General features: G+C 54.7%; 1 protein-coding gene across 6 annotated transcripts in view; it reads left to right on the top strand.

Annotated features, from left to right (window-relative positions):
* NOS2 (nitric oxide synthase 2) overlaps nucleotides 1-15,573 on the top strand; it is a 122,698-nt gene that overhangs the window by 91,258 nt on the left and 15,867 nt on the right. For 4 of the 6 annotated variants that reach the window (XM_070044590.1, XM_070044589.1, XM_060289943.2 and 1 more), the window contains 15 exons: nucleotides 268-350; nucleotides 869-1,013; nucleotides 1,882-1,986; nucleotides 2,936-2,985; nucleotides 3,311-3,485; nucleotides 4,230-4,362; nucleotides 5,242-5,320; nucleotides 6,108-6,289; nucleotides 8,418-8,581; nucleotides 9,551-9,758; nucleotides 11,380-11,467; nucleotides 12,151-12,272; nucleotides 12,588-12,736; nucleotides 13,720-13,914; nucleotides 14,515-15,327. In XM_070044590.1, the coding sequence (XP_069900691.1) occupies nucleotides 268-350; nucleotides 869-1,013; nucleotides 1,882-1,986; nucleotides 2,936-2,985; nucleotides 3,311-3,485; nucleotides 4,230-4,362; nucleotides 5,242-5,320; nucleotides 6,108-6,289; nucleotides 8,418-8,581; nucleotides 9,551-9,758; nucleotides 11,380-11,467; nucleotides 12,151-12,272; nucleotides 12,588-12,736; nucleotides 13,720-13,914; nucleotides 14,515-14,634 (1,998 nt within the window). In that variant the 3' untranslated portion in view covers nucleotides 14,635-15,327. Of the gene's footprint in view, nucleotides 1-267; nucleotides 351-868; nucleotides 1,014-1,881; nucleotides 1,987-2,935; nucleotides 2,986-3,310; nucleotides 3,486-4,229; nucleotides 4,363-5,241; nucleotides 5,321-6,107; nucleotides 6,290-8,417; nucleotides 8,582-9,550; nucleotides 9,759-11,379; nucleotides 11,468-12,150; nucleotides 12,273-12,587; nucleotides 12,737-13,719; nucleotides 13,915-14,514; nucleotides 15,328-15,573 lie in introns of those variants that run through there. The other 2 variants (XR_011377096.1, XM_070044591.1) reach the window with 1 other exon arrangement.

Below are 15,573 nucleotides of genomic sequence, written 5' to 3'. Positions count from 1 at the left end.
GGAAAGAGATGTGCAGCCTCTCCCTTCCAGGGACACCCTAATGAGTGACAGTCAACTGTTTGTGTGCAGGTTCTGTGCCGGACATGAGCTACAACTTGGAGGGAGACAGACAGATGCAGCCCTTCCCCGTGGGGCTTTCAGTGAAAGGGTGGGGACAGGGCCTGCTCAGCCCCGCAACTCACGAAGGGCATGAAGGGCCTTCTGTCTCTCCAAGCTCAAGCCAAGCCAGGGCCCACCTTGCCCACATATCTGCCCTCTTTTCTGAAGGTGGAGGCCTGGAAAACCCACGTCTGGCAGGATGAGAGGCGGAGACCCCGGAGAAGAGAGATTCGATTCAAAGTCTTGGTCAAGTAAGTGGGAGCAGCCAGTGTTGACATCTGAACCTCAGCCCTTCCTTCTAGACCTTGAAGGGCAGGGAACAATGAGAAAGGGTTTGGAGGGACTTCCCTGGTAGTCCAGTGGTTAGGACTCTGCGCTTCCACTGCAGGGGGCATGGGTTCGATCCCCCGTTGGGGAACTAAGATCCCGCATGCTGCACAGTGCGGCCAAATAAATTAATTAATTAATTAATTAAAAGGTATATTAAAACTATAAAAAAGAGAGAGAGAAAGGGTTTGGCTCCCAGAAATCCAGACACCAATTCCCAGGGTCACCTGCCACCTCTGTCCCAGCCTTCTCTCTCCTCCATTTTCCCAAAGGGGCTGAGTGGTGGGTTGAGTGGGGGAGAGGAGGAGAAGGGCGGTGAGCCAGGGTTGATAGCTGGTGAGAAACCTGGGTTCTTTTCCCTCGATCTGCTGCACTTTAAATGCTGGGCCCCCGTCTTCCTCTGGAGGCTGACTCAGCACACAGAGCATGTCTGTCCCCACAGAGCCGTGCTCTTTGCGTCAGTGCTGATGCGTGAGAAAATGGCTTCCCGGGTCAGAGCCACGATCCTCTTCGCAACAGAGACAGGAAGATCAGAAACACTGGCCCGGGACCTAGGGGCCTTGTTCAGCTGTGCCTTCAACCCTAAGGTAGCCAACTCAGCCTGTGCACGGAGAAGTCTGGGGCAAGTTACAATGATGGCTCTGCTCCTGCATGTCCCCAAGCGTTGGGCATGCTGATGTTTATTGAAAATCTGTGATAGAAGGAGAGAGGTGTGTCCAGGGATTCCCAAACTTACCTAGTAAATAAGCTTTTCATAGTGTTCCAGGGAACACAGTTTGAGAAACACCTTCTTAATGTTGCTAAGTCTTGATATACATGAGGTGTTCTAGATGGATTTTATCCACATTTACAGAACACCTCCTATACAGGGTGCAGTGCTAAATGTGAAGGGAGCGGAGGACGAATAAGATGCAGAGAAATAAAACAAAACTCCCAAGGGTGACTCATTCCTTCCACCAGTGTTGGATTTGATCCTCCATCACTGAAGGCCTCCTGGGTCAGGTAGGCCTGGGTAGAACCGCGAGGCCGTGACACATGTCACCTGAGATTAGCTTCAGGCAAAGCATTTGGGTCCCCGAGGTGCCAGAGGAGTTGTCAATTTTGTTACCTGCTCATCCCGTTTTTGTGGAAAATATGTCCACGCACTCAGAATTCAAGATAGCAATGGAAGCGGTGAGACGTGCTCTGATTTGGGACATGCAGTATTTTGGAGGCAAACCCTCCAGGGCTTGCTGATGTGTTCGCGTGGGAGAATCAAAGAATCGAGGATGCTGTGTTCACATAGGTTCAGTAGACAGGGATTTGTTAAGTCCTCACCTCCTCTGTGCCGGGGACCAGGGGACCGAGATGACGAAGGGGACTCCTGGCCTGAGTAGGATGAGGGGAGCGCTGGGTGTCTGGGGAGGGCGCCAGCCTGGGAAGCAAGGGCTGATGTCCACCCTGGGTGCCGTGCAGGTTCTCTGCATGGACGAATACAGACTGAGCCATCTGGAGGAGGAACAGCTACTGCTGGTGGTGACCAGCACGTTCGGGAACGGAGACTCCCCTGGCAACGGAGAGGTGGGTGGCCTGAGTCCCAGGGGTCTGGGGTCTGGTAGAGCCCAAGAGGACCAAGGAAAGGATCTGGGGACTCAGCATGTTCTAAGGAGGGCACTCGGGAGTGAGAGCTCTTATCACTCTGGGTCGCCGGAAGGTCAGCCATTGGCTGCCTCCTTCGTAATTTCCTCCGTGTGCGTGAGCTGCCTTTCCTGTGACGTGCTTAATATATTTCAGTAAATTGACCTGCCTTTTTAAATTCAAAAATTCATGTTTAAAGGAAACTTTCTATCACTCTCACAAATGGAAAGCCAGCAGAAATTGGTCCCAGGTAAATCCAATGAAAGCCAAGCAGTTACTGAATTCTAGCTGGATACTGTTGCCTAACCATGGCTTGCTTTGTTTTTTAAAAAGAGTAATAAGCAAGTATGAGAGAAGTGTTAAGTCTCCATTAGCAGCAGTCTGAGATTTTCTCCCTAGTGTTCAGGACAAAAGAATGAAATAATTGAAACAGGAATAACTAGAAAAAATTAAAGAAGAAAAGAATACTTTCTTACCATGTGATTTGACACTAGTTTCCACCTAAAGTTATCTTGAGTTCCTGGGAAATCAGGGTTATTTCAGAGAATACGGGACCAGTTGTCACTCTGACAAGAAGAGAGGCTCATGTCCTGTCAGGAGTCCCTCTGGAGATGCCCTGCTATAAGGCAGGCCCCCCTCTGCCAGGGCTGGATGGGCTGGGGGTTGGGCTGTCCTCGCCCCCCACCAAAGGTCAGGCCCACATGAGTTGCTAAGGCTGAACTTGTCCCTGAGTCCCAGCCAGGCGGCCCCACCTAAACCAACTTCCCTGCGAGCACCTTGAACTTTCTCCTGCCAGATATGTCCAGTTTTTAAATGAGCCACCAGAAGAAAGGGAAAAGTGGTGCTTTTATTAATCCTGTCCTGGGAACTCTGTGGTTCTCTCTCTTTCTAGAAACTGAAGAAGTCCCTCTTCATGCTGAAAGAACTCACCAACAAGTTCAGGTAAATCTCTTCCCCACTCCCAGAGTCTGGGTTCCAGGGACGGAGCTGGGTGTGTATAAGTGGGAACTTCCTGGGATGTCCAGGCCCAGAGACAGCCTGTTCTCAGAGGTGTTGTGGGTCAAAGCAGGGACACCAAGTCCCGTTCACAGTTCTGCAGGCCAGGCATGGGGTTGGTCGTGGGAGTTGGAGACGAGGCTCGGGAACCAGGGAGGACAGGAAGGGGGTGTGCACTGGCGGTCCTTGCCCAGCTGGGGCGCGAGGGCCGGAGGCTGGCCTGTGGACGGGGTCAGCTCACCCAGGCTCCGTGCGTGTCCTCCTCGGGCAGGTATGCCGTGTTTGGCCTCGGCTCCAGCATGTACCCTCAGTTCTGCGCCTTTGCTCATGACATCGACCAGAAGTTGTCCCAGCTGGGGGCTTCTCAGATCTCCCCAACAGGGGAAGGGGACGAGCTCAGCGGGCAGGAGGAGGCCTTCCGTGGCTGGGCCGTGCAAACCTTCAAGGTCAGTTCACAGCCGGAGCTGCCGCACAGCACCGGGAGGGAGGCTGCGGTGCACTCGTGCCCAGGACACCTGTGCTGGGCATCCTGCGTGGCATGACCCCTGCTGGGTCCTATAGGCGTGGTCCCGGGTGTGGGCCGGGATCGCAGGCCTGAGAGCTCAAGTCGCTGCTGCTTTCCCACAGCCCCCAGAAGAGCTCCACTTGACACCTCCCTGCCCTCGGGAAGCTGTGGTTTAAGATCTTTCCCCCTCTGATTATCCAGGTCACCTCCTGACATCCTTGTCTTGTTCCAGTGTCCCAGCCACAGAGAACCTGGGGACAGGGATATCTCAGTAGGTCTTTATCACCTGTGGCTTGACCCCACTGACTGAGAGAACTCCCTGAAGCAAAGCGTTTCACCCAGCAGTGGGTCTTACGAGCACCACCTTGAGTGGGTCCGACATGGTTCCCAAGCCCACGTCTCCTCCACACGATTCCATGTCAGGAAAATGGGAGTAATCACACCTGTGTCATAGTGTGGGCATGCGGATACAACGAGATGCTGTCATTATTAATATTCATAATAATAGCAATAGCTACTATGTGCTAGGACCAGCCATTTTTTGGGTTCTCATAACAGCCCAACCAGATAAGTGTGCTTAGTAATTACACGAAGCTCTTAGCTCAGTTGCAAGGACTTAAAAAATGGTAGCTGCTGCTGAAGACGGGGATGTTGATTAACACCAGTCGGCTCCACCTTTGTCCAGGCAGCCTGTGAGACGTTCGATGTCCGAGGCAAACACCACATCCAGATCCCCAAGCTCTACACTGCCAATGTGACCTGGGACCTGCACCACTACCGGCTCGTGCAAGACTCACAGCCTTTGGACCTCAACAAAGGTACCTACTTCCCTGCACCACACGGAGCTTGCTTGCCCTTCCTGCTGGGGTGGGTGTCTCTGAGTCCTGAGCCTAGGGTCAAGGAGACCACTAAGACCCTCTGAACAGAGGCAGCTAGTCTGGGGCTACCAGGCATCTCTCTCTTGTTGGGTCCAAGAGCCTGCTGGGATGCAAGACTTGCAGGCGTGCTTCGTCTCTGAGAGAGGCGGTTTAGGAGGAGACCCTGGGAGGGCAGTGGAGAGAGAAGGACGCTCCTATGTGCCAGGCACTGTGCTGGACTCTTTGTGCACCTGCTCTAAGTGATCCCTGACACTCATCCTGTGAGAAAGGCACAGACAGAGAAACTGAAGTTCAGGGAGGTACAGCAAGTTGCTAGCAGACGGCCCAGGTGGGATCTGGGCCCCAGCCTTCCCGCTCTAATGGCAGCCAGGTATTATGAAGAACATCTTTCAGAGGCAATTCCAGGCTACAGTCTGGGAACTCTGAACGGCCCATCTGGATGCTGTGCTTCTGTGCTTCCTCTTTTCCTATACCAGGACTACAGAGGTCCTACACGTGTCCTCACGCTTAGGATATCCCCAGCTTCAACTACGCTCTCCTGCGGATCCCAAGCCATGGGATGTCCTAGAAATTCCCATATTGGGGCATTTGCATTGCATTTCCCAATACCTAGCAGCGGCACAAGCATCCTCTTCAAACCAAGGGTCTTTATCTGTGATTCAGAAACACAGTGGGGAAAAAAAGAAGGGAAGGAAAACCCCAGCACCACCACAGTGAGACACCCCAGGGCAACGTCTGGGTGTAATTGACTCAGCACGTGGAGGCTGCCCCGCCAACTTAAGAGCCACGTTGCCGCTTCACTGTCTCTCTGTCCCACAGCCCTCGGCAGTATGCACGCCAAGCACGTGTTCACCATGAGGCTGAAATCGCAGCGGAATCTGCAGAGTCCAAAATCCAGGTAGGGCAAAGGAGAGGGCTTCTTGGGTGACGTTCCACAGATTTTATTTTCATCCGGGAAAGACCAGAGCAAGTCAGTCTTAGAAAGGAGAGGAGGGAAGTGTCCACTGGCATTAGCTAAGATGCCACTGGTAGGGTCAATTTGATTGTTAACCCCTGTGGCCACCAGCACCTTTACATTGGGTCTGCATTAACCGTGGGCCAGTTTTCCAGCTTGGGAACGAGGCACCTGCTTCACTTCCTGTCCTTTGTGACTTAACTATTTCACCAAAAGGGGAGGGCAAGAAAAACTCAAACTATTTGGCTTTCTTAAGAACTTTCAGGAAAAGTTTTGGCAGGGAAGGACCTTTCCTCACCAGGTCAGCCAGCAGTGTGGATTCTCTGTAGGTTTTGTTTTTCTGTGCTGTCCTTACCTTCATTAGCGAAAGTGGGCTGTGTTCTAATAAGAACCAGATTTGTGCTAGACACTAGGAAAGGTTTGTCTCGATGCCCACATACCTCCTAGTGCGATGCTTTCTTTAGGCGGAGTCTGTGGTCAAGCTCTTGAGGGCTTGGGAGGGCTGCATGGGAGGATTCCTGTCCACCCTCTCCCCACGGAGAAGCCGCAGGCCGGGTCAGCCCCGGGCCCTCTTGAGCACCCCAGCCTCGGAATGCCGGCAACCCGTGTTCATGGAACCGGGCAGGAAAATGAAAATAGGGCACGTTTCCTGGGGAAACTGGCCCACCCATCAGGGAGTGCTGGAGGAAATCCTGGTGGCGTAACCAGAGGCTTCTTTTTCCTTCTGCAGCCGTACCACCCTCCTGGTGGAACTCTCCTGTGAGGGCAGCCAAGGCCCAAGCTACCTGCCGGGAGAGCACCTCGGAGTTTTCCCAGGCAACCAGCCAGCCCTGGTCCAAGGCATCCTGGAGCGAGTGGTGGATGGCCCTGCCCCCCACCAACCCATGCGCCTGGAGACCCTCTGCGAGAACGGTGAGCCCGCTGCACAAAAGCCTCAGCTGAGGCCGCCCCCAGCATCCTCCCACCAAGCCCCAGCCCCACGGATGGGCTGGGCCCGGACCTGCGCTGCAAACGGGCAGCTAACCCTGTCCTTCCTGCTGAGTGGTGGGCCTCTGAAGCCCGCGCCAGAGCAGCCTTGTACGCAGTCATCGACTGGCCGCCGGGCCAACAGGAAGGGCTGCTTCTTTGGGACTATCTGCCCAGCACCAGAGGCTGGGCTATCTTTCCCCTTCATTCTTTGCTGACCCGGCCACTTTTGTTGGTTGACTGATTCATTTTTCCATCAAAATTTTAACTACTCACATCTATATACCAGGCAGGCCCTGGGCTACAAAAATGAATGAGACTCCGTGTCTGCCCTCAGAAAGCTCACTACCTAGTACAGGATGCAGATATGCAAAAATAGTCATAATTATTATTATAATAATAACAGTAGCAGCCACCATTTGGGGGGTAGTTCCTTGATGCCAGCATTTTACCAATACATGCATGGTCTCTTTAGTCCCACAACAGACACACATGTGCAACTTGCTTGGTGACATGATAGAGAAATGTGGAAACTATGAAAATGGTGAGCTTTGAAGATTCAGGTCCCCGATCCATCACTTACTAGCAATGTGACCTTGGGCATAGGCATTAACCTCCCGAGGCTTTGTTTCTTTGTCTCTAAAATAGAGATGATAGAGCCTTCCTCGCAGGGCTGTGGTGAAGAACAGATGAGTAGATACGTGTGTGTGCAACCTTCACCACAATTCCTGGCACCAAACAAATGCAGGAATGGAGGAATCCATTTCCCATGGGCTAATCGACATTTGTCCGGAAGGTCAGAGGAAGGTAGTTTAATACACCCTTTGGATCCCAAATTTTATGCTTTGGAATTTATATTGCATTTTCATGGCATTCTAATTTCATACTGCTTCCCCATCGAGGGTCTCATTTATGCCCACCTTCTGTGGGCAATGGGCAGGGCCAGACCATGGGTGACCAGGAGAGCTTGGCTCCTCCTGGCCATCCTAACTGGAGAGATGAGGCTGTCCGGGGGAGGGGTCAGAGTCCGTTGTGTGCTAAGGCGAGGCTCTCAGCCTATGTGGTGAGCACGGCACTGGGTGACAGGCACTAGGAGAGGAAAACTAATGAAATCAGCAATCACAGGCCTTCCAGCCCTTTGGACTAGCTCCCTGGCCTTAGCGTCCTCTGCAATCATGATACCTCCAAAACATGTGTCCCCCTAAAGAGAGTGGCCAAAATAGGACAGCAGGAGCCTGAGAAGCAAAGTCTGGCATTGTTCCCCACTGTCCAGGAGTGTGTGAGGGAGCCTGCAACTCGGGGATAAGAGGACAGAGACTTCCTTGTGACTGTAGGGGGACAGATGTGACTCCTCAGGCCTGGGGTCTAGAGGAAACAATGTAATACTAATATTTTTACCTAATACGTGTACTGTTTCATTCAGTCCTCATGCAAACTCAGCAGGACAGGTTTTATTATCACGTCCATTTCACAGAGACAGAACCCAAGTTCAGAGGGTTCAGTCAGCCTACTAGTAAGTGGGGAGCCAGAGTTTGAACCCATGTCTACTGGCTCCAGTGTCCATGCTGTGACCGCCCTGCATATGGCCTCTTGGCACTCCTTGAGACTTGCCACCTCACTCTGGGCTGAGGGCTGCTCACCCAGTCACCCCTGGAGACTGCAGTTATGGGCTTTTCTCTAAATGAAGAACTGGCCTCTGGGGTGTACATCAGTCTTTGGTGAATTTAGTCGTGGTGAGTCTGTAGTTCAGCTGTGTGTGTCCTGCTGAAGTTCAGGTCTGGGACAGAGAGCGACTGGACTCTGGTACATAGTTAGTTCTGCAGGATTGTGTCAACTTGGGTGCCCTTTGGAGGGCTGTTGACCAGCCTTTCCTGGCAGCCCTATCGCTGGGCACCATCTTCCTGCACTTGAGTTGGGCACATGAACCCTTTTGCTGTTCCTGGAACCAGAACTCCAGTGTCTTCTCTCCCCTGCAGCTGGAGGGTAGAGGGTGTCTATCTCAGATGCCTCATCACTCTTTGGGAAACCTAAATGGGGCCTTTTTCCCATCCTGACTCCTTTCTTCCCTATCCAGGCAGCTACTGGGTCAGGGACAAGCGACTGCCCACCTGCTCACTCAGCCAGGCTCTCACCTATTTCCTGGACATCACCACCCCACCAACCCAGCTGCTGCTCCGAAAGCTGGCCCAGCTGGCCACGGACGAGGCTGAGAGGCAGAGGCTGGAGACCCTGTGCCAGGTGAAGGTCGGGGCTGGTGGGTGAGGCAGGAGCAGGGCCCCAGAGTCGGGGACATTCTGAGCCTAGAGCTGGTCTTTAACCTCCAAAGGGAATCCACCCCAGCTTCCCAAAGTGCGATTTGTCAAAGGCTGGGAGGAAGCCAGGCATCCTCTCCTGTCCCATCTCTAGGACGTAGTTGTGTCAAGTGAACTGAATTGTTTTGAATGTCTGCATGATGCAACCAAAGTGCACTTCCTCAGAAATGAGCTAGAAAAGGAGAGCCGCTCTGTCTTTTATTCCCCACACCTGGAACAAGCCTGGAATTGAGGAAGTGATGGAGGATGGGTGGTGTGGATGAATGGATAATGGACATAGTAACAGATGGGTAGTTGAATTAATAAATGAATGAGAGAATGCATTCACTCACCTGCAACTTTCTAGACCCAAGTCTTTGCAAAAGGCACCGAATATCATTATTACCGTCACCATTATCGCTAATTATCTTGATTCCAGCCACCTCCGCTGCCCTTATCCTGTGGCTGCACGGCACTAACCTGGCACACGTTTTCTCACTTAATTCTCACAACACCCCCATGAGGTAGGTGATGCTATCCTCATTCCACAAAGGTTAAGTAACGAGGACGAGATCCCACAGATAGTAAGGGCGTTCGGTCAAGATTTGAACCCAGGTCTGTATGATTCTGAAGCCCTTCCCCAAATTAGATTAGAATAAAGATTTGACTCCTGCCTGCAAGTTGCTGACAGTTCAGTTCTAAGCACACAAGTTAGAGAAATGCTACTCATTGGCCTGAGCTCCTCCAGGACAGGAACGTTTTCCTCTCTAGCTCGGCGTTCTCAGGACCGTGGACAGCACCTGGTTCTTTGAAGTGTGTGCCGTGGGAGTGGATGAATGAATACTGGATTGTGACAGCCTCTTCCCTCTGTGCGGGGCAGGCGCCCTGAGACACTCATATTGCCCTTGGCTTTCAGCCGTCTGATTACAGCAAGTGGAAGTTCACCAATAGCCCCACCTTCCTGGAGGTGCTGGAGGAGTTCCCGTCCCTGCGGGTGTCCGCCAGCTTCCTGCTCTCCCAGCTGCCTGTCCTGAAGCCCCGGTATTACTCCATCAGCTCCTCCAGGGACCACGCACCCACGGAGATCCACCTCACCGTGGCCGTGCTCACGTACCGCACCCGAGGTAAGGCTGGGGCAGAGGCCGTGGAGCGGCCCACGTCTGCTCCTTACGGGGCAGCTGTTCCACATCTCTGAGCTTTGGTCTCATCGTCATTAAACACCCACCTTCCAGAGCTGTTAACAGCGGTAGGAGGAGTATGGGAGAGACTACCATGAACCACGCACTGAGCTAACGTCTTTGTGTGTGTGTGGTCGGTAACCATGTGAGACGGGAGCTGTGTGCATTTCACGGGTGAGGAAACTGAGGCACAGAGAGGTTAAGCCACAGGTTCAAAGTCACCCTGGTAGCAGGTGGAGAACGGAGATGCAAACCCAGGTAGTCTGACTGCTGAGTCCAAGTTCTTAACCACCATACTCCTCTCTATGGTCCAACTCCTGTTGGGACAATTTAATGAGATCAGATGAGGAAAGTACCCAGTACTTAGTGGGCGCCCAGCGATTCTTAGTCTTCCTGATAGTCCAGCCTAAATACAGGGGTGATTCTGCCTTGATGGTTCATTCATTCACTCACTCACTCAGCGATGATTTATTTCATACCTCTTTATGCCTGGCACCACGGTGGGTGTGGAAATACAGCACACACAGACCCTGCCCTCATGGAGCTTCCCATCTAGAGGGAACCATGAAGAGAGACTCATAGAAACAGACAGCTGTCATTGTGTAGGTGCTAAGAAGGAAGGTGCAGGGTGCCGTGAGGGCAGAGGGCGGGGGATGGGCTGACATACACTGGGAGGTCCCACACCTTGTCCAGCTGGATGAACCACGCCCCTGCCCTCTCTCCGTAACTGAGCATTGCCTGGGTTGGCAAAGCTGGGGAGCTGGCTCACACCTCAGAGCCCTTTGTGCTCCGAGAAGCACAGTCACACAGTTCCTGAAAACTGGGCAGAGACTCTCTTTGCTCTGCTAGAGAACGTCTGCAGAGGCCAAGTCTCAACCCTCAGACCAGGAGAGGAGAGGCAGGCACATCCTGTGAGAGCAAGGTTCCACCCAGAGGAGAACCAGCGGGACTTCTCGAGTTGGTTGAAGGTCCCCTTAAATGCTGGGCCATTGGGAAGGGAACCTGGGGTTTCCACAAGCCCAGGAGGGACCACTGGGGGAGACAGAGATGGAAGAGCAGACCGGAAGGTGCAGCAGCTTGTCCATCACCCACCCAGGGTTCCTACCAGCAAGGGCTGTACTCCTGAAGACACTGCGAGGAAGTGACTGTGGTCACCGTGAGGGGCCACTTTGTGCTACTGTCATCGGAGCTGAGTGATGGGCTGGGAGGGTCCCTGAAGAAACTCTTGGAAGGAGCATCGGAGTAGGAGTTAGGGAAGCTGAGCTGTGACCTGACTCTACTGCTACCCGAGTGACCTTGTACAAGTCACCTTCCCTCTCTGAGACTCAGTTTCTGCAGTGGCACAAGGAGAGCCTTGCACACTCTCTGAGTCCCTTTCAGCTTTTGCCAGCTCTGGGCGAATAGAGGGTGGAACTCAGAACCAGGAGAAAAACATTCCTTTGATTAAAGCCTGCAGAGTGCCTGAGCGGGCAGTTCAGGGAGGTGCGTCAGTGTGGGAGGAGCCACTGAGAAGGTTCACGCAGGGGTGGGAGGGATGACGATCGTCAGGTGTGTGCTGTCCTTACAGACGGCCAGGGTCCCCTGCACCATGGCGTCTGCAGCACATGGCTCAGCAACCTGAAGCCCCAAGACCCGGTGCCCTGCTTTGTGCGAAGGTAAGCACCCCCTGCACTGTGTCCATCACGGGACCACTGGCCCCGGGGAGTACTGGGTTGAAAGGGAGGAATCTGGGGTTTATTTCTTTCTTTTTTTTTTTTTTTGCTGTACGCGGGCCTCTCACTGCTGTGGCCTCTCCCATTGTGGAGCACAGGCTCGGGACGCGCAGGCTCAGAGGCCATGGCTCATGGGCCCAGCCGCTCTGCGGCATGTGGGATCTTCCCGGACCGGGGCATGAACCTGTGTCCCCTGCATCGGCAGGCGGACTCTCAACCACTGCGCCACCAGGGAAGCCCAATCTGGGGTTTAGATGCCACTCTGGGCCCCTTGGCCCGTAAAGAAGGCACGAGGGTCACACTGGGCCTCTCCATTCTAACCCCCAGTGGTAGAGCATGGCCAAGTCTCTAGCAGGGACAGAGGTGGCAGCGATGTTGGGGCCCAGAGTACAGCGAGGCTCAGCCTTTCTCAGAGGGACCCCAGGGCCAGGTGATGGTGCGCCTGGACAGGGGACGTGAAGCAGCCCGCAGGACTTGGGAAATCAACTTTAGCTCGTTGTCTTTTCTACCCCGCAACGCTACCGCCCCCGGCCACCCCCCCCCGCCAGCTCCCCAGCCCCTGTCCTGCGTGTGCATCCGACCCAGGGTGTCTGAGGACGGGGCCTCTTTCCTCCTGTCCCCTTCAGTGCCAGCGGCTTCCAGCTCCCTGAGGACCCCTCCCACCCTTGCATCCTCATCGGGCCTGGCACGGGCATCGCCCCCTTCCGCAGCTTCTGGCAGCAGCGGCTTCATGATGCCGAGCACAAAGGTACAGCTGGAGGGTTTTTGGGGGTGCGGAGGGGGTACCAGGTGGTGCCCAGCAGCTGCCTGGGAGTAGAACTGAAGCTGTAGCCACCCCGCAGATGTTTCCTGGCCCCTCTCCCAAGTTTGCCTCAGCCTGTATGGACAAAGGATGTGAATGCCCTGGGCCTCAGTTTCCTCATCTGTAAAGTGGGAACAGTGCTAGATGGAACGTGGGGATGAAATGGAATTCTAGTTGGTGCGCAGCTCGGCGGGCCTTGAAGCATGGCCCACCCGCCCTCTGGTGGCCATCCTGGTAACTGCAGCCTACTGGGTCTTGCAGGTCTCCAGAGCGGCCGCATGACCCTGGTGTTTGGGTGCCGCCGCCCAGATGAGGACCACCTCTACCGGGAAGAGATGTTGGAGATGACCCGCAAGGGGGTGCTGCATGAGGTGCACACAGCCTATTCTCGCCTGCCTGACCAGCCCAAGGTAAATGCTGCAGCTGCCCGCGCAGTGGGTGGAGCATTAAAAGCACAGACTATGGTGGGTGCCTGGCTCCCCGCAAGCCCCTCGCTTCCCTGAGCCTTCACCTCCTCAGCTCTAAAATGGAGGCGATTATACAGTCACCGGAGTGGCGCTGTGAAGCGATTATGTTCACTCTTCCAGGAGAAGAGACGGGCCCTGAGACGTCCAGGGCTAAGTCAGAGTCACATGTGAGCCAATCCCCAGTGCCCAGCCTGCTGAAGGTCCTCGGCCGGCATGTACAGCTGTCGTGGTGGGGCGGGGGGGGAGGTGGTCCAGGTCGGCTTCGCGCTCCAGCACAGCATGGCTGGGGGGCAGCCGCTGCTCCCAGCACGGCCCGCGGACCGGCTCTGCTGTGCTGGGTAGTACTTTGCCCCATGAGCCTGGGGGGTTGGAAAAGACTGTTGGCTCAGCCTTTGTGAACTGATCCCATTGGGCTCCTCCCAGACCTGGCACTCCGTGCCCAGTGCCAGGGTCATTGAGCATCTTGTGTAGAGAAAGAGGAGAGAGTCCCCCGTTGACTCCAGGACTTCTGTGTAACTGGGGAGCCCTGCTCTGAATTACACGGGGATCTCGAGGACAGAGATTCCCTTTTGTGGGGTGTAGGCAGGTGGGCCTCAGAGCTCTGGGCAGGGTAAGTGGCCTGATGATGGCTCTTTGAAGCACGGTGAATTCAGAGCAGATCAGGGAGCCCCACTAGAGAGTCAGCTCCTCAAGGGCATGGCTGTGGCCAGCATTCACCTCTCCAGCCCCAGCCTGGGCCTGGGCCGGGCAGGGCACCCGTGCACCTCCGCATCTCGAGCCTGGTCCCCGTGCAAGGCCCTGGCCAGGAGGGTGCTCACCCCGCCACCCCTCCCACCTCCTATTCATCTCCCCGTGGCCGGCAGGCCTGACCGCAGCCTTTGCCCCCAGCACTGGGGGCCTGGACCCACCGTCTCCTCTGGCTTCAGGTCTACGTTCAAGACATCCTGCGGCAACAGCTGGCGGACGAGGTGCTGCACGTGCTCCACGAGGACCAGGGCCACCTCTACATCTGCGGGGACGTGCGCGCAGCCCGGGATGTGGCCCGCACCCTGAAGCAGCTGGTGGCCACCGCGCTGAGCCTAACTGAGGAGCAGGTGGAGGACTATTTCTTCCAGCTTAAGGTAGGGCCGCTGGCGTGTGGGCTCGGGATGCAGGCCAAGGACATGGGCCAGGGAGCCAGGGCCAGGGGGGTCAGGCTCACAACAGTCTGGGCTCAAAGGAATCCTAGAGGTGGTGGGAGGTCAGAGCTGGTTGGGCTGTTAGAAGGCCTAACTGTACATCCTGGTCTGGCTGCTCACTTAAACAAAGGCAAACATGTTGATTTTTCTACAAGACTCTCAGAGCCCCTGACAGGCTGCTGTGCGTCGTGGCGCTTCAAGACTGGGAGAAAGTACACGGCATTTCCCAACCATATTTACCTCAGAGCCTACATTTCCTGGAGCCCCTTGTGAGACAAGCACTGGACGGGCTTTAGCGTCCATCAGAAAGCTTGGAGAGATGCTTTGGTGGTCCACGCCAGAGCAGGTGTTCATGAGGGTTACATAGTCTAAGTGAGATTCGAGTATAATCTAAGCATGACAGTTGGGAAGGCAAATGGCTCATGAGTGTAGGTGTGATGGGGGAGCAGGGGGACCCTTGGGGCTTGGCCCAGCTTGGACCTGATGAGTGAGAGATCGCTGCACCAACAGAGCTGACACCTTGGTCTCTGTTTTCCCTTAAAGAGCCAGAAGCGCTATCATGAAGATATCTTTGGTGCTGTATTTCCCTATGAGGTGAAAAAGGATGGGGCAGCGGGGCTGCCCAGCAATACCAGAGCTCCAAGCGCCCACAGGAGAAGTTAAAGCTGCCACTGTAGAATTTAAGGATGGTGCCAACTCTCGATTTTCTGAGGTCACAGGACTGGGGATATTGGAGGGAGATTATATCCCCAAGCCTCACATCTTATTTCCCCATATCCTTCCCTCTCAAATGCTTTACTTGACCTGCTACCCAGTAGCAGCCTGGACTGAGTGAGCCCCTTGCCGGGGTGATGGAGAGATGGGCCTCCCCGGTCCCTTGGAGACTAGATCTGCAGTGCCAGGCCTGGCCAGTGGGTGAGAAGGATGGAACTTCCTTGATCGCACCACTTGGGTGACCACCAGGAGGCGCTGTCACGTCACTCTGTATTTAGCGGCCTGTGTACAGTTATTTATGCCTCTGTATGTAAAAAAAACAAACCCCTTGATGGAGATATTTATACGAAATGCATTTTATTTTAACCACATTGTATGTGCGTGTGGGTGTTTTGGAGGGAAAGCAGCCTTAAGCTCTATAGAGTTGGGGACTGAGGGGTGCCACAGCCTGGACAAAACTCCCCCGCAAAGGGACATATCAGCGTGGCCCCATTGCTCCTCTGAAATGCCCACCGGGTATGGGGACAGCACACGGAGTTCTGTGCACATCTGAAGACCCGTGATGGGGGTAAGGAAGCACAGCCCGGCCTGCGGGCATGAGCTGCACCTCAGGAGGCGTCTCACACGGGGTGTGGCAGGGGTGCGAGGCTGCCAGGTCTTTAGCGAAGGCCTAGACCACAGCCCGGTCTTACGCAGTCACCGCCTTTTGCTCTGGGGCTGCCTGTTTCGTGAAAGTTTGGCCAGTAATGATTTGGGCCCTGGGTGACAGCACAGGCGAGGCTGGGCTGCGTGTCGAGGACTTGGCAGTGAGGGAAGGACACACATCTTTCATGGGGAAGGCTTCTCAAGGGACTGAGCCCGGTGAGAGCAAGGAAGGAGCTCAGCCAG

The sequence above is a fragment of the Globicephala melas genome, chromosome 20, assembly GCF_963455315.2.
Source record: "Globicephala melas chromosome 20, mGloMel1.2, whole genome shotgun sequence".
Classification (NCBI taxonomy): Eukaryota; Metazoa; Chordata; class Mammalia; order Artiodactyla; family Delphinidae; genus Globicephala; species Globicephala melas.
The sequence above is the reverse complement of the archived record's forward strand: the minus strand, read 5'-3'. Positions and strand labels throughout refer to the sequence as shown.